Raw genomic sequence first — 27061 nt, 5'->3', positions numbered from 1 at the left:
GCATACATGGAGAAAATGGTTTAATCCTGTTATAGGGAGGAAGTTTGCACCAAAACAGACTCACTTTGACCACACACTCAAATAGTTCTTGATTTGGGATCTGCTCCTTTTGGAAGCTGACTATAATATAAAAATTTTGTTTCATCTCTTAATTAGAATATATTTTCATACTCTGCAGTCACTATAAAGACATGCTAATTTTTCTACTTCCTTCCTAAATGAATTCTGGCAATCCCAATTTTTTTCCTCTTCAGAATATCTTTGCTTTCTTCTTTCTTCTACCTCCACTGAGGTGTCTCTTGATTTGTACCTACCATATGTTGTATGTACCCTGTGAATTCTTGACGATCTTCGAATTCATTTTAGAAACTTGAGTGAGAACAAAGTTTTACATTTGTATGTCCGTGAATTGACCAGTAAATGCCATTCCTGCATGCTCAGTGTAAATTCTCTGGCAGTTCCCTTGGGTCTCTTTTACTTTAAGTGTTTCTTGTTTTCTTGGACTCCTAGCAGAATTGACAGCATCAGATCTTTTCCAATGCTAAACGATTACTGCAGATTAATTTTACCCAGCCTTCTCTGTTATCTCCCAGGACCATGCAGATTGTGCTGTGCCAGACCATCAAGGAACAATGAACTCTTTCCTACATACTAATATGTCATCTATCTGTCTGTCTTTCTATCTATCTATCCCTGATATCCTTATGGAGAATGAGTCTGTCTTCTTTAGTTGTTGTACCATTCATATTGTCAGAGTGTATAAGAGTTTCTCACCAACACTCAGTATTGCAAAAATTTTTAATGTTTGCCAATGGCGATTATATACTTTAGGAAAGAAACTTTATGTGTGTGCACATGCGTGTTATATTTCTTCCTATGGCACTGCCCAAGGTGATTAACAAGCAGGAAAGCTAAGATGAAATTAGAGTTACATCCTTAGGAAGTTAGTTAAGCACAGTTTCTATATTCATATTATGTATATTTTCACATCTCTTTTCTAGAGAGGTGATTGACAACAGGACAGAAAGTCTTGGTTTGTTATTAAGGAAGAATGGGGTAAAGTAGCTGTAAGGATAGTGGGTAATTGCTTAAACATTTATTCTTTGATACTGAAGTCTAGAAATAATTACACTTTCTTTTCTTCTCCTTGGGTAGACACTTCATGCTATTGTTTAGTTTCCCATGACTTGTTTAACTCTTTCATTTCTATTACAAATATCAGACCCCTTTTCTGATAGGTTCAGATGGACCTGATGTTGCTAGATGCTATGTTTAAGATTTAGATACCAAGACAGTCGCATGCCGATGACTCCTAAATTTGTTTTTCCAAGCTAAACCTCTTTTTCAAACTCAAAATTGTCCTAGAATTGACCAGTGAGAGCAATCTATCCTTTTTTTGAATAGGCATTTATTTAGACAGTTTCCAATTATTTTTTATTGCAGTAAAAGTTGTGTTGCCACAGCACAATCCCACCTTCAGGGTCTTTGCCTGTACTCTTTCCTATGGATAAAATCTCCCCAGCTCCCTCCTTTACTTCTTTCAGATCGACTCAAAGAGCTGATTGCTATATTTAAAATTGTAATCTTCCCCAGCACTCCCTGTCCCCTTTCTTGCTTTTTCCCCCTCCCTCTGACCATCAAATTTGACACACTGTATATTCTGCTTATTTACCTTTTTAAATTTTCTGCTGCCTCACTCCCGCTCCATGATTGAACACAACTCCACTAGTGCAGAGGTTTCATTTTGCTCACTGCTGTTTCTCCAGAGTTTAGAACAGTGCCTGGCACATAACATGGACTCAACTAACATTTATGGAATGATGAGAATGAGTGTTGCCTGGATGGTTTTCCGAGTCTGTGTGGGATATTCCCATTTCGATACATTTTAAAATTAATCATTTCAATTAATGCTACTTTATGATAGTCTGTTTCCTTTTGTTCTTTTCATCTAGGTCCAAGGAGATTGTTTCAGACAAGGTATTCACAATTAGGCTTTTGGAAACATTGACTGAGAAGAGTTCATTTTTGCAGATAGGATTGACCAGTAATTCCACATTTCTGACTTTTTCCAACCAAGATATTTATCTGATTGTGGCACTGAAAACACAGAGCAGTCATTAGTTTCTGCTTGCAAACCTGGAATGTGTGTTCCTCCTGGGTAGGAGGCAAATTTTATTCAATGCTGTATGCCTGGTTCTTAGCTCAAGAAAAATTTGACTGAACCAAGCAGCAAGAAAGGTTGAAAAGGTAGGATCTTTTTCAAAAGAACGATCTGGTTATGCTTCTTAAATCAAGTATAACAATGAATAATTACTTGTGGAATGGGGGTAGAATGGGGTGCAAGGCAATGATAGAATGACTCTTTTTCTTCAGTTGAAGTTTGACCTGAGAGGAATGATAGCTCCATGAATAAAATTTTCCTTACCAGTGTGACCCCATTAAAGATCTGAATTTCCTTGTCTGTGTCATGACTGACTGCTGGAAGAATAAACAGCCATCAAACATTTAGGGAGAAATTCAGATGCTCCAGTCTTAATTTTGGCATAATGCCACTGGCTATCCCTCCTAATGCTGAACAACTTACTTCTTCCTGTGTCTTATTTTTTTATCCATAAAATAAGACCACCGCCAAAGTGCAGGGCCAAATACCTAACAAAAATGTTATGATGAACTTTGCAGACGTCAAGCGCTGAGTCAAGGGAACGCAACCTTCCTCTGGCATCTGCTAGTGACCCAGATACGGCTCAATGGTGTCATCTCTGACTTGGCACTCCCTTATGAATCTATGAATATTCAATTTAGAGACCCTAAAACTTTTCTCTCAGCCCGAGAGCCCCTTGGAAAAAAAATAATGACAATAAAATCTTGACACTTGTCTCTCTCCCCAGTACTTTCCTTAGACTTCAAAAAAAAAAAAATGTTGGGAGAGAGGAGGAAGGAGAAGGGGAGGGGTGAAGGGTAAGGTAAGGGGGAAGGGTCCAGAGGGGAGTCCAGCTCCAGTTTGGGGAAATCCAGCTCGCGTTTTGCCTCTCGCTTAGTGGTGTAGGGTCCAGCGAAGGCAGAGCCCCAGCTTCACTCCCTAAGGTCTGTCCTGGGGAGACACTGCTGCTCCGGGGGGCTGACCTGGCGGGGAGCTGCAGCGCAATCCGCTCCGGCGCCGCTTTGTGCGCGCAGCCGCTGGCCTCTCTGCTCCCCGGTCTGCCCCCCGGGACGCCCCCCCTGCCGCACCCCAGTCATGCAACTCTACCTGCGTCTCCACTGTGGACCTTTGGGAAGCAGCCACGCACCGCGGGGGCTCCGGCCCTGACCGCGCCAGGAGCCGGTAGGTGTCCGCCGGGGCCAACCCGCGACCCTCGCTCGGGCTGGAGCCAGGGGCTCCGAAGTTGTGGGGACCAGCGCGAGTTGGAAAGTTTGCCCGAGGGCTGGCGCAGGCTTGGAGCTGGAGGAAGGCGCGCTGTCCTCGGAGCCTGAGTGGGCCACTGGTGAGTTGGGGCCGGGGCAGAGGAGAGGGGCGCCGGGACCCCCACGCGGAGGCCGGAAGGGAGTGCGAGGGGCGGCGCTCTGCTTGGGCTGGACATGGGCCGGGTCTCCGCGTCCGCAGGTCCTCTGGGATGCGCAGGGGTGGGCCCGCTCCCCGCGGCGACCCCCCGCCCCGGGCCGCTTGAAGCTCTTTTGTTGCGGGTGGGAAACAATACCCCCGGCCGGAGGACAAGGCCTATTGCCCCCAAGGCCTGGCTGCCAGGCCGGGTGGGGGAAGCGGGGACTGGGACCCCAAGCTCCGCTGGAAACCGGGTTGGAATGGGGAAGGGCAAATGTGTCCCGGAGGAATCCCACTGGCGATTGAGGTGCCTCTTAGGAGATTCAGAGGTCGAGGCGCCTCGGGGTGAGGAGAGGGAAGAGTTAGGGCAAGTTGCGGGTGGGGATTAGGGGCTGTTCCGTGCTTAAGCGTACCCCCAAATAAGTTTTCTCCCTCCCTCATACTGATAGAGGAGACAGGTTCGTTGGGAAAATATTTTGGCGCTTGCATCCCTCAGCATTTTGGGGAAGGGGCTTCAAGGATGAAGTTTTTGGAGAGGAGGCTGTAGAGGAGTCCGGCCAGAGGTTGACCTAGAGTTCTATGGATGCGGGAAGAAGGGATTAGGGAACTGAATTAGTGTTCTGTCAAAATGGCTTTTAAAAAACTCTTAAGAGCGCCACTCGGTCGTCGAATGCACTGGCGTTGCTGCTTCAGTCTCTCTCTGGCGTTAACCCAAACAGGCTCAGAGGGCGGGAGGTGCGCAGAGCCGGGTGCCTGGACCAGCAGTGCGGCACCTGAGCGGCCGGTGCGGATGGCGGGGGTGGCAGGGACACAGCCGCCAGTTTGTGCCGTGACGGGGAAGAGACAGGGCTGGATTCCTCTCCCCCTCTCCCTCTTTCTCCTCTCCTCGCTTCCTCCCCTCCCTTTCGTCTCTCACCCACCCTCCCAACTGATTTAGTTTCTAGAACGTCTGCGTGCAGTTTATGTAATTATGCAAAAAGTGGTCAGGAAGTTACTGGCCGGCCCCAGTAACTTTTCCACGTGCATAGGGAACCCAAATTGGGCATTCCTGAGCCAATAAAAATTAATGTATCACCAAGAGAACAGATGTTGCTTGAACTAGGAGGTTTTCCCCCGCCCCCAACTCGTCCTCCTCCCAAATTAACTATCTCGCATAGGTCATCCTTGTGCCACCACCTCTCCTCCCAGGTTCCACGCTCACCAAATGAGCTGCATAATCCACCATAGTAATGATCAGTTTACGAAGAAGTGTTTGAAAAGTGCTTCAAGACCTTGAGCGAGGAAAAGATTAGGTGCACAACCTAGCGGCGGGGCGCGCTGCGGACTGCACCGGGATGGGTTGAAGGGCGGCGCTCTGGTGCAGCCCTGAACCGAAATGTGCTCACCGTTTACCCCTCCCCCTCCCGACAAAATAAAATAAAATAAAATAAAAATGTTAATTGGCTTCCTTAGGCCTCAGGATGTCAAAAAGAATGTGGAAAAGGCGCTTGTTAACCAGTTGGGGCAAGAGTTATTTGGGGGCATATTAGGAATTTATTAGTACAGTTGAACGGGGGTGGGGGAATTCACGCAGATAGGTGCGTAAAAAAGGAAATGTTTGGAGATTAGTCCGTATTATTTCCAAGAACTAAAGACCTAGCAAACACGATTCAGGGTGTGTTTACTGATTTTACTGGTACACAGGTTAAAAACGAGTCCATTTCCTTTTCACTTAAGGGATCTTAGTAAGATCGCTTGTCAACCTCTGATATTGTTTAAAACCATGTTAGAATTTAAATTAAACTTCAGAATCAAGATATATGGGAGTTAGTTTACAGTGTCTTTTTTTCCTTGCAAGGATTAATAGCTCATTATAACTCTGGGACCATCGCTTACCATTTTAATGGGAGTTAGCTGATCGCTCTCAGCTCCGGTATACCAGAACTGATGGGTCGCAGGTTCGGATCACCATGGTCCCTGCCCTTTGTTCCTTTTCTCTTCCTCCAATCTTCTTTATCTGGTTTGTCTCTCCCCTCCCCCACCCTCCTCTTTGCGTCTTTATCTTTCTTTCCCTACACACTTAAATTTCTCTTCCTCCCGCCCCTCCGTTTTTCTGTCTTTGGTCTTTAGTGTTTTGATCCCAGTTGTCTTTTTAATATTCTAGCTTCATTACCATGAATTTCTTCCTTTTCCTGTCTTTTGGCCTTTTTCTTTTTAGAGATTTTTTTCCTTCTTACGCTTTTCCTTCTTCCCAAATGTGTTTTATGCATTTCTTGTTTTTAGAAGAGTTATTCTATCTCCATTTTAACTTCTCCCTTATTTTTTCTGTGGCCCTTTTTGGCCTTTTCCCCCCACTTGCTCTCTGCAGGACAGCAGGGTTGTTTTACATATGGAAGGAGTCTTTGACTAAATCTGCTGGCATTCTAGTGAGTTTCCCTGAACAGCCTTTCCATGTGCCGAGGGCTCTCACACTTCCTGTGGTAGAAAACTATCTAGGAACTGCAAGCAACCCGCCCACCTCCTCTTCCTTTAGATGTAGAACTTAGTTGCTCAAGGAAACTAAGCCAGGTGGTGCCTTTTAAAAAGAAATATTTTAAGTCTTGTGTTTCTCAGTCAAGTGCAGTAGCTTTTAAATTCTGAGTAGCCTTTAAATTCTGAATGAAATGACTATGAAAATAGCATTACTTTTTCTACTAGCTATATGTATGCAAATACCACTTTTTTCGCCACTGCTGGTAGTGGGAAGGATTGCAATATAATTTTAAATTGACATGCAGCCTGGATGGTTACATCAGTTCAGCCACTTCCTGCCTAGTGGACTTTTGAAGGTCCAGAAGGGGGAGGAGTATATGGTGGGAGAAGACTTTGACATGGTCCTGTGAATATTGTCCTTTACAGAAAACTGATACAGCTTTCATTTTCTAGGCAAAGTGATTACTTCAATAATTGTAAAAAAACTAACAAAAAAAAAAACACCTCTCTTTAAAGAAAGACTGATTACAATTACTTAGTAAGCTCACATAATATTGAGGCAAAAATCTGATCCTATTTGTTGAACAACTTAGTTAATTAAGTTTAAATTCTGTGTGAATAATTAGCAGATTCTTACATAGGCCTTACTTATCATATTCACCCTGGGGCTGTTCTTCCCACTTCTCCAGTCTTTAACTTGGGTCTAGCATTGTGTCTTTTCATATTTCAAATTATGAGTTGGCCCTTTATCTCTTGGCCTAAAATGTTTGGATCTCATACATGCCAGTTCCCTATCTCACAAGGACATTTTAGGAAAAAAAATTTTTAATTGTAGGTGAAGGGTTTTCATGCCCTCTAGTGAAAAGATTTGTTAAATAAGTAATGTTTTGCATCCCACAATGGTTGAGGGGGGAGGTTATTTTTTTTCTCTTCCAGGAAAATAAGAACTCAGAGAATAGAGTCAATTAACTAGATAGTAACAAGGACATCATGCTCTTATTTTCTTCTTTGATCACGTTATCCTATAGCTGTAGCACTCAGACTCTCAAATATATTCTAGGGTAGAGAATAAAACAGATTCTGAGAAATAATTGAAATGGCAGTTTTCATCAGAAGTGAAAAATGTAAGTGGAATTAGTATTCTGTTGTAAATGTACCTTTTGTGTATAACTTAAATGTTCTATAATAAATAAAAGCACCAAAAAAGGAAATGGCGCACTTAATAATGTTTACAAATTGTTAAGGAAAATAAATTTAAGAAGTTCTGTGGGGATAATTCCATATTAAAATATGGACCTATTTAATAGAATGGACTACATTATTTATTTATTTTTTAATTTCAGAAGAAGATTGCAGCCTCTTCTCCCAGAGTTCTGCTCTGAGGTAACTTGGTTTATCACAAAAGGAGGTTACATTTCATCAGTGGAGCCAAAGTTGATAAAATTAGAATCTTGTGTGAGCCCTTATTTTGTTTCTGATTGTCTGTTTCTTGGGCTGGGTGGTACCCAGTGGTTTCTCCCCTGCAGTCGAGTTTTTCAGGGGTCATTGGCCTCTTTCATGATCTCATAAAAAGGCTGTTACCATTTAAAAAGGCCACATCTTCCCAATCTATGTTGCTCATACCTTTTCCATTTCCTTGGCAGGCTCTTTTTCAGGAGATAAGGCCTGACTGGTCAACATTATCTTAATTACAAGTCTGAATTTTTAAAGCACTTCAATCTAAAAATATAAAAGAATATATAAGAGACAGAAATTGATTTATAAACTACTTTCAAAAACAGATCCCATGACACCCTCTGGCATGTCCAGATTACTAGCCTACATATATGAATTTTAATTTCCCTGATTATAATACCTCGATGACATGCTCCTAATAATTTTTTAGCAATGTAATCTTGATACAAGAGATAAAGCATGCTTATACTGATATTGTTGAATTTCTAGAGAATGGAATGGATTGCTTTTCATTATCTGAAAAAACATCCTTATAAAGATGGCTGACTTTCTAGAGATTGCAATTGCAAATGTCTTTTGTTTTCTAAAAATGCTGGTATAAAAATCAGTGGTTTTCGGAGAAAATATCTAATAGTTTTTCACAGCCAAAGAGTTAGTGCAAGCCTTTCTTTTTCTTTTTTTTTTTTTTTTAAAGAAAAGGGAGAAAGCAGTAAGCTTGGCTGCCAAAAACTCAAGTGAAGTATTCTTTGGCCTAGTGTTTGTATTTAGCACAGTTGTATCAAAATGTTATTTTCTTGTGGTTTTCATTAATGTCTATTTAAAATGTCTTTCTTAAAGGCAAAATGCTTTTACTCTGAATGTTGTAGTCTTGAGATCTTTTATTATAGTATGTGGCCTGCACTGTGTTAGGTGGGAACAGAAACAAAAGAATGTGATCTTGCTTTGCACTACATAGCAGACTGTGTTAAACTAGTTCTATAATAATAACTACCGCTTGGCCTATTTTCTCTTATTATTGCTTTTTGTATTTGGAGTTGTAATCAGCCTTTTAAAAGAAACAACTCATTTTTTAAACATTTAATATATGCCAGCCCTGTGCTAATAAGCCTTTACATACATATAGCATCTTATTTTATTCTCATGGTAACCCAATGAGGCTGGTACTATTATGCTTCCTATTCTGTTACACACAAGGCAACTGAAGTGCAGAGAAACTAAGGAATTTGTCAGAATCACATGACTAGTAATGTTTCTGAGTCGGAAACTGAACCTAAGTCTGCATAATTCCAAAGTCCTTCTTATCCCACCTCTCCTCTCCTCCCTCAACCTCATATCACAAGGATGAAACCAGTGTCACTAGGTTTTCCCTGTAGGAATCCATTGATACCTCAAAACAACTCATTTCAGATGCAGAAACCTTGACACTCATTTAAGTAGTTTACTGAAGGACATAGCTGATGATCACAGGTTCAAATTTAGGGCTTTCTGATGTGATACCTTCTGTAGCCACTAAACCAACCAGTGCATTTAGGGATTACCTGGATCAATCGGTACAGCAAAAACAAAAAAGCAAAATTTGAGAATGATAGAGGACTGTCCAATTTTTACTTTAAAAATAAATAAATAAATAAATAAATAAATAAATAAAGCCTATCTCCCGCCTTTTTCACAAAAGAAAAGACTTTTACTACATTTTTTAGAAAGGACATTTTAGCGAGAGAAAACAGGAAGGCATCATTTCAGAATAAGAGAGAGTTTTTTAAATGCATCTATTTAACTTTATGAAAAGATTTATACTGCCTCATTTTTTCTTCCTCACTTTGCCACATACTGTGATCACTTGATGGCAGACCAGTTTCTGGTAACAATTCTCCTACAATATGCTTTCTCAAAATCCAACAACCTGTCAACTATTAAAGAATTATTACCCAGTCTGTTGTCTCTTTGGAGAGTCTACTGAGATATATATATATTTTTTTATGGTGAGCTTCATCCTTGTTCAACACTTGGTCTTGTTTTGGGTCAGGGTAAGCAATCTGAGGAGGTAAAAGGCAATTGATGATGGCTCTTGGTCATCTCTCTTTTTTTTTTCTCTTTTTTCTTGTTTATCTTGCTTGCCTAACATCTTTTACTGTTCTAATTATCCCATTTTTTTTCTTATATCATCAGTGGTTTTTTAAAAATTCATCAGTTTTTGGATTAGTTGGGTAAAAAGAAAAAAGAGAAGAAGCGGATCATTTCTGGGTGTGGGCAGTGCCCGCTACAGTGCCTTCCTTATACATTGTAGGTACTCAACAGATACTTGTTGGACCAGTGAGTCTTATTTGTAACCTAATCTGTTAATGGTAACTCTCAAGATTTTATGCTATCATTTGTGTGGATGGAAAAAGCTCAAAATTTGTTGATTGTTAATGGGAATGTGGTATTAACATTACTGAATCTCCAAGGAGTAGAGTTTCTTGGATTATATAAGCCTCTTATTCCTCTGGTTTTACCAGCTTTGTTGTCAAACAGCTGATACCTCTCTCTGTATGGTGATGTGCTGAGGAAATAGATTAACAAATAATTTTTTAAGTATCCAAATTTGTGAAGATTGGGATTTGAGCTTTCAACTCCATGTAATAACAATAGTTGTAGTTTCTAATCTAAAGAAACCCCCATGCTTACTTATTCAAAGAACTTTATCAACTTAATCAGTTGTTATAGTAATTAAAGGAGCTTTATTGTAAATCCACCATTTAAATGATACGTGTTTTTGTGTGTGTATCTATATTTTCCTTTTGCAGTAAAAATCTTCAGTTCCCTAATTTTAATTAATAATGGATAGTAAATATTCTAGTTTGAAAGAGAAAATGTGTAGGAAAAAGACTCACTTCCAATGTTTTGTTGTTGTTGTTATTTCAGACCAAAACCTTGTGCAAGTGAATTCAACCATGGTGCATCCAGATTCTCCTCAAAAGTGAGACTTTCTGAAGGACCAATGACTCTGTTTCCTGTGCTCTTTCATTTTTTCCTACTCTGTAGCTATGTCTCGATCCCGTCTTGCAAGGCCTTCCAAATTAGTCAGGAGGGAAGAACTAAACAAAAAGAAAAACAGTCAGCTAAAGAAGACATCCAAGGCAGCCAACAAAAATGTGGCATCGGTCAAGACAGTGAGCCCTGGGAAATTAAAGCGATTAATTCAACAAAGAGATGTTAAGAAAAAAACAGAACCCAAACCACCAATGCCAGTTAGGAGCCTTCTGACAAGAGCTGGAGCAGCACGAATGAATTTGGAGAGGACCGAGGTTCTTTTTCAGAACCCAGAATCCTTAACTTGCAATGGGTTTACAATGGCTCTCCGAAGCACCTCTCTTAGCAGGCGACTCTCCCAACCTCCAGTGGTCATAGCCAAACCCAAAAAAGTTCCACCTCCTAAAAATTTGGAAAAGAAACATGAGTGTAATTATAAAGTACTCACTAACATGGGAGTAAAGCCCTCAGGAAATGATTCTGTCTCAATGCAAGACCCCCTAATTCCTCCTGATATAGAGAATCTAATTGGCATACAAAATGAATCTTTAATTAAAGGCAAGAGCCAAGAGATAGCCCAGTCTTGGTCCCAAAGGGCTGAGGATTCCAAAATAAATATTCCCATTCACAGTGGTCCTGCAGCAGAGATCCTTTCTGGGTCATTGGAAGGCACCTGTGATGGTGAAGGAGTATTCTCTAAAGAGACATTGAATGATATCAGTAATTCCCCTAGAATGTTTGCTCAGGACACTCTGTGTGCTCCTTTGCTCCAAAGAGCAGCCCTCAAGGTTACCTCTGAAGGAAACTCTAGCATTCAGTTAGAAGATTTGGGTTCACGAGTAGAATCTCTTAAGCTATGTGATTCTTATCAGGAGCCCATCAAAAGTGAACATGATTGCCGCCCCACCTCCAGCTTTAATAAAGTTATTATACCTGAATTAGACCTTAGAAACTATTTGTCTATTGGTGGGTCAATGTATCCTACCTCATTAATAAAACTCCTCTTGGCAGGCTCAGAACAAAAAACCCTTGGTGCTAAACCAGATCATCCAGAGGTACTCAAAGCTACTCTAGATCAACAGGAAGTTCCTGACACCACCCCTGTCCTAGGACAGGACTTTAGTGCTGTCCCACATCAATGGGAAGTTCCTGGTGCTAACTCAGTTCATGGAGAGGCTCCGGGTGAGCCCCAAGACCCACCGGAATTCCCTGGTGCTATCTCGGTCCAAGGAGAGGTCTTTGGTGCTATCTTAGACCAACAAATCCTTGGTATGGGTGGTGGTACTGTCTCAGACCCACCTATCTTTCTTCCTGCCCCTCTAAACCCAATTGCTACTTACAGTACTCTCCCAGGATGGCCTGATCCCCAGGGTACTGTTTCATATGGCCTTGAGGTCCAGGGTGCTGTGCCGATATTGCCTTTGGGCAGCTCAGGTTACACTCCTCAACCATCATCACACTCAGAGATAAGTTTAGTACCTCCAGTAATGACTATAAGCAATATAGAAAATGAGAAGCAGGTTCATATAAGCTTTCTGCCCGCTAACACTCAGGGGTTCACATTAGCCCCTGAGACGGGACTCTACCATGCTTCACAGGGCATTGCCCAACACTCCCAGGCTGGTCCCAGCAAACCAGGAGGAGGGAACTCCCAGATCAACACCACAGTGGTGTCTAGGCCAGTGTCACTTGCCAGTACCTCCTCTTCTCCTTCCTATACAACTTTGCTACCTACATTGGAAAAGAAGAAACGAAAGCGATGTGGGGTCTGTGAGCCCTGCCAGCAGAAGACCAACTGTGGTGAATGTACTTACTGCAAGAACAGAAAGAACAGCCACCAGATCTGTAAGAAGAGGAAATGTGAGGAACTGAAAAAAAAACCATCCGTCATTGTGTCTTTGGAGGTAAGTACATACCCAAGGGGCTGGGAGATGCCTTCGAGACTTGGTAGAGTGATCTGTGCAGAGACAGTTTGCTTCAGTATTATATCTTTTTACGGTGGCATAAAATGTTGCTTTAAGTTATCCGTATGAATCTGGACCTCCCTGCAATATGTCTTGTGTAGTGATACATGAGTTTATTTTTAGAATCTGTCTCAGAAATTCTTCAATTACAGGATTTGATGGAGACCTAGAGAAATTGTATTAAAAGTGGTTTTGCAAATATTTCCACTATCCCTCACTTCGGCTAAATGTTACAGATTTAAAAATTAAGAGTGGAACAAATTCATTAACTTCCTTGCAGCTTGAGACACTAGAGGAATTAAATTGCTTTTCTTTTGAAAGAATAAACTGTCTGTATTCTTAATCTTGAAACTTCGCCTTGAACGTATAACAATAAGACAGCCTTCCTCTCGATTTTTGACAGGTGATTTCTACCACTTCTGCTGTAATCTCACAGGGTTGTTGGGATTAAATGGTATTTAGAAGTTGAGCCCGGAGTGGAGGCATTCCTACAGTCCCAGCTACTCCAGAGGCTGAGGCTGGAGGATCGCTTGAGCTCAGGAGTTCTGGGCTGTAGTGCCTGCACTAAGTTCACTGTCAATATGGTGACCTCCCTGGAGTGGGGGACTACCAGGTTGCCTAAGGAGGGGTGAACCAGCCTAGGACAGAAACGAGCAGGTCAGAACTCTGGTGCTAGTCAGCTGTAGGATTGTGTTTGTGAATAGCCACTACACTCCAGCCTGGGCAACATAGCAAGACTCTGTCTCTTTTGCCGCTCCCTGATTTAAAGAATCCTGTATCTCCTAATAAGATAATAAGAGCTGAAAAAGAAGGAAGTTGAAAATGCTTCGTAAGCTCCAAAGTGATATATAAACATTAGTTCTCATTATAGTTTATGAATCTAAGGTAGTAAAAGTATTGGTTGACTTAGACGTCATTTAAAAGATTTTATGGAGCTTGGTTAATACTCAAACTTGCTTTTCAGATGTTTAAAACACCTGTGAAATATGGTGTTTTTTAATTTTTAGCTCACTCACTTGAAGCTAAGATTTATTTTGTGTCTATTATGAATACAGTTATGGCAGAATAGATGAATTTAAAAGTATTATGAACTTAAATTCAGTCAGTCTTTTCTATTTCATTCTTGACTTAAATTATCTGTGCAAAAATCCTGACTTCTTATTTGACTAAGCCATTGCAAACAAAAGGTCAGACATTGAACCAAACATTTATTGATGGGCATTTAAAGTGTTTCTAAAATATTTTGTTATTGCAAACTTTGCTACAATGAATAGTCTTCCATTACTCAAATTACTTTGTAATATGAGTTGATCACAATGTTGCCAGTAACTTACCAGTTTACAAACCTACATCTAAAACACTTAGTAGCAATGTCTTTAGCAGAGACCTCCCTTGTAAGCTCCTGTTTTGTAATATTACCAAATGACATCCTTGCTAAAGATACTCTGTCTCTAATAGATAGAAACAAATTTGTTCTCTTCTTTTCCAAACTTACTTCTCCTCTTGCATTAGGTACTTGGTTCAATGGCTTATCTGTAATCTACACGGTCACCCAAAAGGTAAAATTCAGTCAGCCTTGATAGTTTTCTCTCATTCTTCTAGAGTCTCTTGTTCTATAAGATCTGAGCACTTCTACCTCTCCATTTTCTTGGCCACTGCTGTAGCTGAGGTTTTTATCTCTTACTGGGACAATTTCAGTGCTCTTTTTATTATCTGCAAGTATTTATTGTACTTCTACTCTGAGTTGTGCCCTGCAGATTTGTTGTGAGTGTACCAGATGCCAGGGAAGTGAGGGCGTTGAACAACAAGCTCTCCTTAGTGCGGTTCGAGTTTTCTTTCTGATAACTCTGATTCTTTTACTTAAATACACTTAGTGCTCTTCTGTATATATAGTATATCTTACTGAAAACAAAAGAAAATAGAGCAAAACTTTCAGTGTCTTCCAATTATAGATGAAGGCTAAATTCATTAGCATGCAACACAAGGCCTTCAAGATCTTGGCACAGCTGATTGCCTCTGTCTACTTTGCTGTCACTTCTCAGATTATATTTAAAGTTTCAGCAGTATCTGGCTACTTATATTTCCCCAAGCTAACCATGCATTTTCTCGCCTCAGTGTCCATGCTCAGTGTACATCTTCCTGTCCCTATCTGACCAAAGTCCACCAATTCACTCACTCCTCACTGTGCCCCAGCTATACTTGTGTGTTCCGTAGGTTTCATACCAGTGCACTTTGTTTTTCTAGTGTCTGTCTAGGCAGGTACTTAGTTAAATGAAAAGAGAATATATTTGTAACTCAGATAGTCAGGTTTATACATTTAGATGTTGATAGGTGGTTTACATATGTAAACATGCTCTGGCAAGTAAGTGTGGCCACCATTGTCAAGTTGTCAAGTTCTGTTGGTATGAGGGAAAAATGAGATTTGTTAAGGGATGAATGATCTTGGCTGTTGGTCATAATCTCCCAAACACCACATACTTTATTTAAAAAAAAAAAAAAAAAAAAATTTTCATTTTGACATAATTCAGACTTATAGAAAAGTTATGAGTTTTACAGACATGAGTTGATGTCTTTCGACCAAATGATAATATTTTAACATTATTTTATCTTTTTATCTCTCCTCTGTCTCTCTGACTCAGCTCTTTATATTTTTCTGAAACAATTGAGAGTAAGCCACTGATATGGTAATTTTTTGTCCCTACATACTAGAGAATTTATTTCCTAAAACCAAGAATATTCTCTTATTGAAATTAGGAGATTAACATTGAACTATAATTATTATCTAACCCATAGACTTTATTCTCATTTCACTTACAAGAAAATGTCTTCTTGGGCTCTTTTAACCTGAAACAGTTCCTCAGATTTTAAAAAACAACTTTATTGAGATATAATTGGCAGAATAAACTGCACATGTTTAAAGTATGCAATTAGATAATTATGACATATATATACACTGTGTAACCATTACTATAATCAAAACATCACTCCCCAAAGTTTCTTTCTACCTAGCCTCCTCCTCCCTGCACTCCTCCTCTTCAGGCAAACACTATCTTTCTATCACTATAGTTTGCATTTTCTAGAGCTTGATATAAATGAAATCATACAGCGTACTTTTTTTGGGGGGGAGTCTAGAATAGTTCTTCAATATTTATCTTTTATGACTTTTGCTACTTTTTCCAAGGACAGACTACTTATTTTGCCCCTCAAACTTTCACTCATTAGTTTTAACAATCACTGGTGATTTTTGCCTGATGGCTGCTAAATGGCAATTCTCTATTTATTGAAAATGTATTATTTAGCCTTAAACTTTAAGGAAGAGCTTTTCCTTCTTACTTATAATTTTATTTATTTCAGTATGAACTTGTAGGTTTTTATTATATTCAATAGGTTATAATATTTTATTATCATTATTTATTTTGATGCTCAAATTGTCCCAAATTTGGTCAAAGAACACCTTCAACCATTCTTTGAGAAAATCTTTATTTTCTGGCACAAGTGTTCTAGGCTTTTCTACTTTCCGTCCTGACCCAGACCTGAAGTCAGCTGTTTATCCAAAGAAACCTGGTTTCTTTTAGCAGAGAATGATACTTAGAAACCAAGATCTTGATGATAGATGCGATCATGGTTACTGGAATGTCAGTGCTGTGTTCAAAAGATACTTAAATTAGTTCTTTCTCTTTGTCTCTATTTTTCTCTCACACGTGCACCATCCTCACCCTTCTATGTGATTATGTTCTGCATTGAAAATATAGTTTTAATTAATTCGTTTCTGTGTATTTTCTATTTCAGGGTTCCATTACACTTGATGATATTCATAGTCTCTCACTCTCTTGTGCTTCCCCTGCCCCAGAAGATTACCTTTATCACTGACAAAGCTGATTATAAAGAATGTATTTGATCATCTTTCTACTAAATTCTGGCAGTAGGTAGACCCACCCTTCCAACAGTGCCCAGAGAGGCAAAGGAGAATACAGGCTCTCTGAGAGAAGTTCATTCTGAAAAAACAAGGAACCATTGCCTTAAACTCTTTCGTTTTTGGTTTCTTTTGCTTAATATTATCTTTGCGAGATTCATTCATATGTCACTTAAAGTTACAGATATTCATTGTCATTGCAATATAGTATTCCTTTGTACATATGTATTACAACATATTATTTATACTACTCTTAATGAACAGTAGTGCTACTATCATGAACACAATCATAAATGTCTTTGATAAATATATGTATGCATTCTGTTGTGTATATTTCTAGGAGTAGAATTGCCGGGTCATAGAATATGCATATGTTTAGCTTTCATAGATATTACCAAAAAGCTGTGTTTGTTCCAATTAAGACTCTGATCGGAAGTGCTTGAGAGTTCCACTTCCTCTACATCCTTGCCAACACTTGTTATTTTCTGTCTTGTTTTATTTTAATAATTCTGTTGGGTGTGCAGTAGTATCACTACATTGCATTTCCTTGATGTCTCATGAAATGCAGTTACTTCTGATATGGTTTTTAGTCAGTTAGATATCTTCTTTGAAATGCCTAAGTCTTTTGTTCATTTTTGGTTCTTCTGCCTTTTCGGTTTTGATTTATGATTTCATTGTGTTTGTTGATATAAATCCTTTGTTAAATATATAATTACAGATATCTTTACCTATTTTGTGACTTGACTTTTTGCTCAATGATGCTTTTTAATGAACAGAAATTCTTTAATGTAGTCCAATTTACCAATCTTCTCCTTTATGATCTCTTTTTCTGTCATGTTTAAGAAAAATTAGTCTATTTTTTGCCAGTTCCAAAGTCATGAAGATGTTCTCTTTTGCATTCTTCTTAAAAAATGACTTTAAAGTCTTTCACATCTAGATGTACACTATATCTGGAATTGACTTTTGTTTATTGTGTGAGATAAGAGTCACTATTCATTCTTTCTTATATGTATATCTACTTGACCAGCACCATTATTGCAATGACCATCTTTTCTCCATTATTATAGTGTCAGCTTTGTTATAAATCAGGTGATTAGTTCTGGGTCTATTCTTTAGACTGTTTTGTTGGCCTCTATCCTTGTGTCTGAACTGTCATTATTTACTAGGCTTTATAGCAAGCTAACTGATAGTGTAAGTCTTTCAGTTTTGTTCTTTAATATTGATTTGGGCAATTTTTTGGTTCTTTACATTTTCGTTAAAAATTTTGAATTAGCTTTAAATTTGCCCCAAAAAATCATACTGAGATTTTTAACGTCATTATGCTGAATCTGTACATGATTTGGAGAGGCTGATATTTTTACAATATTGACTCTTTGAGTTCATGACCATGGTGTGTGTGTGTGTGTGTGTGTGTGTGTGTGTGTGTGTGTGTGTATATATATTTTAAATTGATCGATTGATTGATTGATTGATTTTAAATTGAAGTATAGTTGATATACAAATGATGATATATTTTTATTCACATAACTCATTTAATTTCTTTCAATAATGTTTTGTAGTTTTCAATATGGAGTCATTAGTTTTATTCCTAGGTATTTTATATATTTTTCTCATTTCTGATTTTTTTATGTAAAATATTGATATTTATTTGATGCCATTATCAATGATTGAAGGCCATTTACTTTGATACCTAAGAATATTGATAAGCAAATCATATATTTGTTTGTTCCTTACATTAGAATTATCTTACTTGTTGAGAGTTGGAGTTAGAAAGAGAAAATACATTTACAGTTTTAAAATTTGGTATGTGAAACAGAACTGTTAGAATTTTTTTTCTCTATAATATACTTAGCCCCTAAAGACATATGCCACTTCTCAAAATGTTAACTGCTAATCTCCAGAAGAAATAAAAACAATTTTTGATTTACTTATTTTGGTCATAGATTACATTTTATCTCGCACAATAATAATTTCTCTTAATTGTACAGCAGGATGGCTGCATAGTCTTCCTAGAGATATCTTTTGGCTAAGAGATAAAATATTGTCTTTCTGCTAAGCTTTGTTCAGCGTTCTTCATATTCAGAAATACAGATAATTAAAACCACTAACTTTATAACTCATAGTCATCTAGGAATTTACTCTTAGCTATGTATGCCTCATGTGTATTTGTACTTTAACATTTTGAGAACTATGCATTACCCTAGTTATGGAATAGCGATAGAAGTTAAAGTGGGGCGAGGGGCTTTTTAGAGACAGGTGCTTTAGCCAGGCTGTTCATTCATTCAATTTTTAGTGTTTATAACAACAAAAGAAAAAAACCACAGTTGTTTGTAGATATGTTTCTGAGGGTGAGGTACCGCATTATAATCTCTTGATATTTTGGTATAGCATGAAGTTTAGTTAACAATTAAATGACTAAACAAGCTATTTATGAGTTGGTTGCCAAAGTGAAATAATCTCTCTTGCATTTACTCTAGTTAATATTGATTTCCCCCTCTAAAATATTAAAGGATTATCGTATGTTCAGTTCGATTAAATAGCAGTGTACTAGGTAACACTGTGAAGTATGCTGTTTATTACTGCGCCATCTTCTTAGCTAATGCAGATTTCACCTGGAAAAATAGTAATACCTACTTGGGTTGTACTTGAAACAATTCGAACCATTGACCATCCACTATTTTATTGATAATGTGATTAACAGTCTGGTTCCAGATAATGTCATTTCGGAATTGGTTGACATACCTTTTAGTTTATCCATTTTCGTGGGAGTGAGGATGGGGCAACCCTCTCCTGGCCACTGCTTTTCTTAGTGTTTTCAAACAGCTGGATCTCATTTGGGCATATGTTGTATATGGCATATGGAACAAATTTTTGCTACCAACTCCTTCAATTGAGGGCAGATGTTATATGTCCTTAAATATGCCTTTAAAGAATCTCTTTGGATCACTACTGAGACTTCAGTAGCATACCTAACCACAGAGCTGACCATAGGAGAAAAAAAAAAAGAAGACTTCGGGATCTAGGGGTCTTGCATGCATAAATCATAAGTATGTCAATAAAACCATGTTGATCGTGATTGATTCTGACCTGTGGGTGTTAATTTCTAGAATCTTGTCACTGTGGTACAATCTTATCTTGTCATTTTTTGTATATTATTTTATCCAGGAAATAAAAGTGTGAAACTGGCTAATATTTTTATTTAGTTTCAGCATAATCTAAATTATACTATTTTATAATAGTGAGCACTGTAGTATGTTATGGTACATGTTTATTTTGCCATGGAGCTTGATTCCACATCCATTTTTGTTGATCAACCTCTTGGTTTTTCATTTTTGAATGGGATTTTAAGAGTTGATAGTTCAAAAGCTACAAAAGTCATTCTCTTTATAAAGTTGTCAGTCATTGTGGCACTATGATGTAGCACAATTATTCCCAGGAAGGAAGGAAGGCAGGGTCTCTTTGTGTTATCATACTTAAATAAGATACAAGTAGCAAAGAAATCAAACTGATCTAAGCAATTCACATCATTACCTTGATAATGAGACTAAATGGTCCAGTCATGAGTATCCAGAAAGTCTTGGCTAGTTATCCTCAGCTCTTCTATGTGTTATGAAAGCAACAAAAGAAAAATCTTGCTTTTTTTCTGAGTTAATTATGTCCCGTTAATACTGAGTCACTGTATTTAAAAGAAGAGCATGGTGTTCTGCTGAGAGAGCAGTGATTAAAAATGAGATGTTTAAATTATAAGATTCAGGCTATTTCTTACATACCGATGTGTTTTTTAAAAGTGCATTGTAAACCATTTATTGTATTCCTTTTATACTTAATATATCATCTTAGCAGCTAGTACCCAAAAACATTTGGAGATTTATTCTATACATGTCATTTTCAAGTACCAAAGTTGTTAGAATCATGGGATATCTGTAACAAATCAAATAGAGGACTTGAGAAAAAAGTTTTTAGGAAGGTACAGAATGCTTTAAAGATATGTTAAAAAGCTCTATTACCTATGTTGTTTAAAATTACTGCCATATACATTTGTGATTGAATTAGACTGACATGCAACATTTAGGCAAGTCAAAATTCTAAAGGAAAAGAAGTATGAAAGCTCAAAATCATGTATTTTTCTAATTGTAAATGGAATTTAGAAAAACAATACTAGAAGGATACCTACCAAACCAAAGTGTGGTAGTTTTACCTCTGAGGATTAGATTTCTCTGGATGGAGAAGAGGGGTTGTATTAGAAAATATGTAACTTTAAGTTTTTGTTTAAATTTTTTTATGTGGTTTGAATTTTTACATAATGAGCTTGTGTTGCTTTAAAAAGTAATAAAACATGCTAAATCAAAGTAATGCAAATTGCATTTAGAGAGTTTAGAAGCAGGGAAAAAAAACACCCATAACCCTACTACATAGACCACCATGAATATATTGGCATGTTTGCTTCCAGTATTCTTTCTGCTTTACAAAAAAAAAAAAATACTCAAAATCAAATGGGTAAATTTTTTTCTTCTTTTTTAACTCAGTATATCATCCACATTTTCCCCTGTAATTAAAAATTTGTTAATATTTTTTAAAAATGTGTAATATTCCCTTAGGTAAATGAACATAACCTACTAAATTATTTTTTGTCGCGGGATGCTTCGGTTTCTTTAAAATTTTCATGTGGTAGTGAACTTTTTTTTGTATAAAGCTAGGTTCCCATTTCAGATTATTTCCTGACACTGAAATCAGTAGTCTTATTTCAAGCTAAATATATTAGCATAACTAAAATATTTAGCATTGTGCTAGTGAGTTGTTGTCTAATAATTTCTAAATCTTTACCTCCTTTGGAAACCTGAAGTTCGTGGTACAGATATTTTTTTTTAAGAAAGTCAGGTCCATTTCAGTCTCCCAAAATGAGAAACTAAAGTTTCTATTACATTCTTTTTGGTAAACACATATTAATGCCCTCTAAAAGATGGTGATTGAGCTGGCCTTTCAGCATGTCTCTTAACTAATGACTGGATACTAGCCAGATCAGATTAGGGACTTGGCGTATTTTTAGCTATTATGGAAAAAAAAAAAAGAACTTAAAAATTACTATTATTAGTGCTTTAGTCTCGCTAAACTTTCCACATATTTTTTGGTTACTAGACAAGAATTCCTGACTAATTTGATCCTATTAAAATGATCCCAACACCGGTCTTTCATGTGATGTTTCGGAAATCATAAAAATAGAACTTCTACATTAGAGATTTTTAATCTAGATGGGCTTCAGTGCCCTGTTGGTTCCTTCCCCTCAAAATTATATGCAACATGTTGTTTTTATATGCATTTTTTCTGGAAAGATAAGCCATAGCTTATCCTACCCCTCAAAATTATGTGCAACATATTTTTATATGCATTTTTCTAGAGAGATGGTCTATAGCTTTCATTAATCTAAAGTCATGTCTTCTACTCTCCAAAAGAAAAACAAGAGAATCATACCACTTTTTAAGACTTTCGAGGAATAAAATTTACAATTGTCCCTATGATTAAGTAAAAAACAGTTATACTAAGTGTTTTCATATCCCCCCATGTGGTCGTCGGTGTGAGAATAGCTCTGTTAGTAACATCGTGATAGACCTGTGAAATAGGGCTGCCATGGGCAGAGGAGATGTCTATAAAGGGTCAGCACAGTGCCTGCTACATAGTAGGTGCTTAAATGTGGTAGTTATTGTTATGTCCTTGAAGAGATTTGCATAGTCATTTCATTACTTTCACCACTTTCCTTTTACACTTGATTTATATTACTTAGAGGAAAGTAACTGAAGCCTTCAGAAGTGGCCTGTACACACCATTTCAAATGCAAAAGTGTTTTTCCTGCTGGAGGATTAACATGTATTATGAATAAATTGGTTTCACTGTTCCCATGTGATAGAGAATTATAATTGTGGTTTCCAGTGAGATGACAATGCCACAGTTATTTTCTTGTCCTTGTATAATGAGAGGGTTTTGGTGTTTCTGGGGTATTCTACACATTTACTCTATACAGCTTATTTTCATATCATATTTCATATCAACATCATTTTGTGGCGAGTTTTCTGTTAAAGAAAAGTAGGATCAAGGCAGGAGGAAGTGGGAGGACAAGGCAGTGGAAGACCACAGTTGATCTAAATCATGGAATTTCAGATGGAGTTGATACAGTTTAGATTTAGAGAGAAAAGTATGTATGTTAATTTATTGTATACTTGTAGGAGTAAGTAAGTTGTTTAGAAGTTAGTACGGAATTGCAGGGAAATTTGTCTACTAGGCAACATAGAAATTAAATTACCTTCTTTATTCACCTAGTTCTATTTTCTAGAGACCCTTATAGTGCTCTATGAGATGTTAAAACAAAAATCAATAAAACAAGGAAAACAAAATAGTGTTTAACTTTTCTTTTTAAAGATCCAACAACCAGAGAACTATGTCTTCATTGCTAATTAGGTAAATAAGATTTTAACAAAATTGAAAAGTTTTGACTTGAAACACAGGAAACTGGCAAAAGAAGGAATAAGGAAAGAAATGAACATTTATTGAGGGTCCACTATGGACTAGACATTGTGTCAAAGGGCTTAATGTTACCATATTCTACCCTGACAATGATTCATGAAATTTAAGTATTAGGACTCTCATTTTGCAGACTGAGAAATAGAAACTCACTTTAAAAATGTGTTTAATTCCTCATAGTTAGCAAGTAGTAGAGGTACTTTTTCTGCTATGATTTGGGAGAATTGAATAATCTGCTTTTAAAATTGAGATATAATTCACAAATCATAAAGTTTACTCTTTTTAAAGTGTATGGTTCAGTGATCTTTAATATATTTATAAGATTATATAACCATCATCACTATCTTAATTCTAGAACATTTTCATCACCCCTCAAAAGAAATCTAGTACAATTAAGCAGTCACTCTTCATTCTCCTCCGGCCCCAGCACCCCCTGCCAGTTCTTGGCAATAGCTAATCTATTTTTGCCTTTATGGGTTTGCCTTTTCTGGATATTTCATATGAATGGAATCATACAATATTTTGTCTTTTGTGTCTGGTTCACTTAGCATAATGTTTTCATTCATGTAGTAGCATGTAGTTTTTCATTTCCTTTTAAAGGTGAATAATATTTCATTGTATGAATAAATCACATCTTGTATAAACATTTATCAGGCGATAGACTTTTGGGTTGTTTCCATTTCTTGGCATAATGATTTTGTTAACATTTGTGTACAGGTTTTTGTATGGACATTTGTTTTAAATATTTTGGTTATATTCTTAGGATATATGATAGAGAATTATAGGAGTGGAATTACTGGGTCATAGGGTATAACTTTTTGTTAAGGAATTGCCAAACTTTTCCAAAGCAGCTGTAAGGTTTAATATTCCAACAGTCAATGTACGAAGGATTCTAAATTTTCTGCATCCTTACCAATGCTTGTTGTTATCATCTGACTTTATTTTATCATTGCCATTCTAGTGGGTGTGAAGTGGTATCTCACCTGGGTTTTGATTTCCATTTCTCTAATAATTAATGATGTCAAGCATCTTTTCATGTGCTTATTGGCCATTTGTATATCTTTGGAGAAGTGTCTGTTCAAGTCTTATCATAGTCCCTGTGGACTACTATGACAAAATACTGCAGACTGGGTAGCTTGAAAACAACAGAAATTTATAGTTCACAGTTCTGGGAAGTCCAAGATCAAGGTGCTAACATGATTGAATTCTGGTGAAGGCCCACTTCCTGGTTCACAGCTTGCTCCTTCTCAATGTCCTCATATGGTGGAAGAGGCTAGGGATCTCTCTGAAGCTTCTTTTATAAGGCACGAATCCCATTCATGAGGATTCCACCCTCATGACGTAAGCACCTCCCAAGTCCCCACCTTCTAATATCATTACATTGGATATTAGGATTTTAACATATGAATTGGGAGGGGGCCACAAACATGCAGACCATAGCAGAGTCCTTTGCTCATTTAAAAATTGATTTATTTGCCTTTTTGTTGTTGAGTTGCAAGTGTTCTTTTTATGTTCTGGATACTAGACCCCTAATAGACATATGATTTACAAATATTTTCTCTCAAAGAGTTGTCTTTTCATTTTTTTGATATATCCTTTGAAACAAAAGTTTTCAATTTTGAGAAATTATATTTTATCTATTTTTTCTTTAATCTTTTCTTTTTTACTTTGTCATTCAAAGTTATGAGTGAACTTTACTTTTTACTATGCAGAGACTTCACTGGCTTGCCCAAAGAAGCTAGAACTTTTTCTTGCCTTTCATTTCCCTCCCTATATAGTACCTGGCATTTGGTAGACACCATATAAATGTTGGTTGAATTGAGTGCTAACTGATCAGAGATGTGGAATTGGTATACAGTAAACATTGATATCTGAAGGAGTTAGTAACAACTATTATGTAGTACTTTAACTGCCCAGTACTTAACTGTATTAAGCCCTGATGCTAGTTGTATCATCCAATACTCACAACAACTCTATGAAATATACATTCTTCCCTCAATGTATAAAGTAAGACACTGAGGCTTAGAGAGACCAAGGAACTTGTCTAAGACCACACAGTTGATCTAGGATTAGAAACCTTGGCATGGATGGTATATGCTCATTTTAACTACCATTTTCCTGAGCTGGGGCAACAAGCATAATGTGAAGAACCTGGAGGATGGAGAGGACCAAGAGGTAGACTGGTTGAAGACAGTCATGCTTGTGGAATTTTGGAAGAGATATGTAAAAATTTTTAGGTTCATTTTGAAAAAATATAATTTTTTTTGACATGAATCAGATATTTAAGCTTCAGTTTGCCAATTCTGCTTCTATCTTTTCATTTCAAGGTTACATTTCTCTCTTTTTTTTATTTTTATTTTTTAGACAAAGCAACCCTTGGTTGACCTCACAAATTACAAGGACCTTGTCAGCTTACAATCCCTTATTTTTTATATTTTTACACCTACAGCACCTGGTCTTCCTAGGTGGTTTCCCATCCAAGTACTAACGAGACCCGACCCTGCTTAGCTTCCGAGATCAGACGGTATCAGGCTTGTTCAGGGTAGCATGGCCATTGACGGTTACATTTCTTTTTAATCATCTTTTTGACTTCTTCTCTCTATTAGTTATTTTTATTTAGATTATTTTTACACTTTCTGGACCTCATTCCTTGTTGAATCATGGTCTGATAATTCTATGCTATTATGGTAATTTTTCACTCTCCTTTGCCTCCAAGCGGACATTTTTAAATGTTGTGTAGCTATTCTGATTGTCTTCAGCAGGAGGGTTGTTGTAAATCAGTACTCCTTTTACCACTGGAACTGAAAGTTTCATATTCTTTTAAGCTAGTAAATATGAGATTATGTTATGATGGTTTGGTGGAATTAGCATGTCCTAACTCTAGCAGAAATCTTATTATTATATTTATCTGGGAGAGGTTCCAGTGTCCCAAAATATTGTGTACTTGAACATCTCTAATTATTGATATTAAGTGAGTTTTAATTGCTCATTACATTGTTTATTTGTGCATAATTTTTAAAATTAGGGATAACCATGATTCTCCATGGCTGCATTACAACCACCTAAAAGTCATATCACATAGCATTCAAAGTCATAGCCTTTATAGCATTAAACTCTAATGTTAGGATTGTTCCTCACTGAGTCTATAGGTTGTTGACTTGCTCGAAGTCCTATAGTTAATAGCACCATTGGGATCTGGATCCCAACAGGGACATACTGATCTCATATAAGATAATATTTTGATATTGTATAATATAATTTTTTAAGGTGCACAATCCAGAAAAAAATAATACTTTCCAAACATCTGAAATGATTTTTTTTTTATTACATGCATAGGTAGCGATTTAGAGAATTCTTGGGTATAGTGACCCTTCATCCTCCCCAAACCCACTAACACTTCATTTATGACGATGATTGAAAAACATAGCCTTGTAAAAATATGAGTATATTTTCATAAAGTTAAAATCTTAATTGCAGCATTAGTGGATGCAGTTTGAGATATTTTCAAATGTTCTTGAAAGAACTGATGTTATGGGCAAGGAAAATATTAATTAATAGTTTATAAATATCAACAACAGCAAGAAAGCTTTATTTTAAATGTTAAGAGCTAATGTACCCATCGAATAGTATTTGAAAGTTGGGTAAATCAAACAGGTTTTAGTGAAAACTGCATTTTTTTACACCAGTCAGTAAGAGTACCTACAGAAATACCATTACAATTGTTTATACTAAAACAATCCTAGTAAAGATAGTCAAATGTTTTCATTTAAATCTGCACAGTTAACACAGTTATAAGCTTGAGCTCCTTAACTATTGACTTCTAAGCTGGACTGTGATAAAAATAACCTTTTTATTTTCTTGTTACAGCAAACATATTATCTCTTGACCCTATAAGGTATTCCTAAAGGGCTTTACATTTGAAAGCTTTGGATATAGAAATCATAGCGAGTAAGAGGAAATGTTTTTAGGAAAATATCAAAGACTGTTATTTCATTTTAAACAAGAGCTAATGTGCCCTTTGAATAAGTATTTGAATAGAAGGAAGAGCAAGCAGACTTTGGAAATAATTAATTGTAGGCATTCTATTTATAAATATTATGGGCTCAATGGCAAGTTTTTGGTCTATTTTTTTGGTTACCCTAAAACAACTATTTCTCTGTGTCTCTACCTGCTTTTAAGCTCTATGGAAAAAAATTAGTCATCAAGTATGAGATC

General features: G+C 37.2%; 1 protein-coding gene and 1 pseudogene across 3 annotated transcripts in view; one reads left to right on the top strand and one right to left on the bottom strand.

Annotated features, from left to right (window-relative positions):
- The first annotated feature begins 3098 nt into the window (after positions 1 to 3098).
- Positions 3099 to 27061, top strand: part of TET1 (tet methylcytosine dioxygenase 1) — a 106013-nt gene continuing 82050 nt past the window's right edge. For all 3 annotated transcript variants that reach the window (XM_016127337.2, XM_036222601.1, XM_036222602.1), the window contains exons 1-2: positions 3099 to 3482; positions 10349 to 12360. In XM_016127337.2, coding sequence (XP_015982823.2) covers positions 10471 to 12360 — 1890 coding nt within the window. In that variant the 5' untranslated portion in view covers positions 3099 to 3482; positions 10349 to 10470. The remainder of the gene's footprint in view (positions 3483 to 10348; positions 12361 to 27061) is intronic.
- LOC118604142 lies at positions 25287 to 25405 on the bottom strand (annotated as a pseudogene).

This window comes from Rousettus aegyptiacus, unplaced genomic scaffold (genome assembly GCF_014176215.1).
Source record: "Rousettus aegyptiacus isolate mRouAeg1 unplaced genomic scaffold, mRouAeg1.p scaffold_m13_p_6, whole genome shotgun sequence".
NCBI lineage: Eukaryota > Metazoa > Chordata > Mammalia > Chiroptera > Pteropodidae > Rousettus > Rousettus aegyptiacus.
The sequence above is the reverse complement of the archived record's forward strand: the minus strand, read 5'-3'. Positions and strand labels throughout refer to the sequence as shown.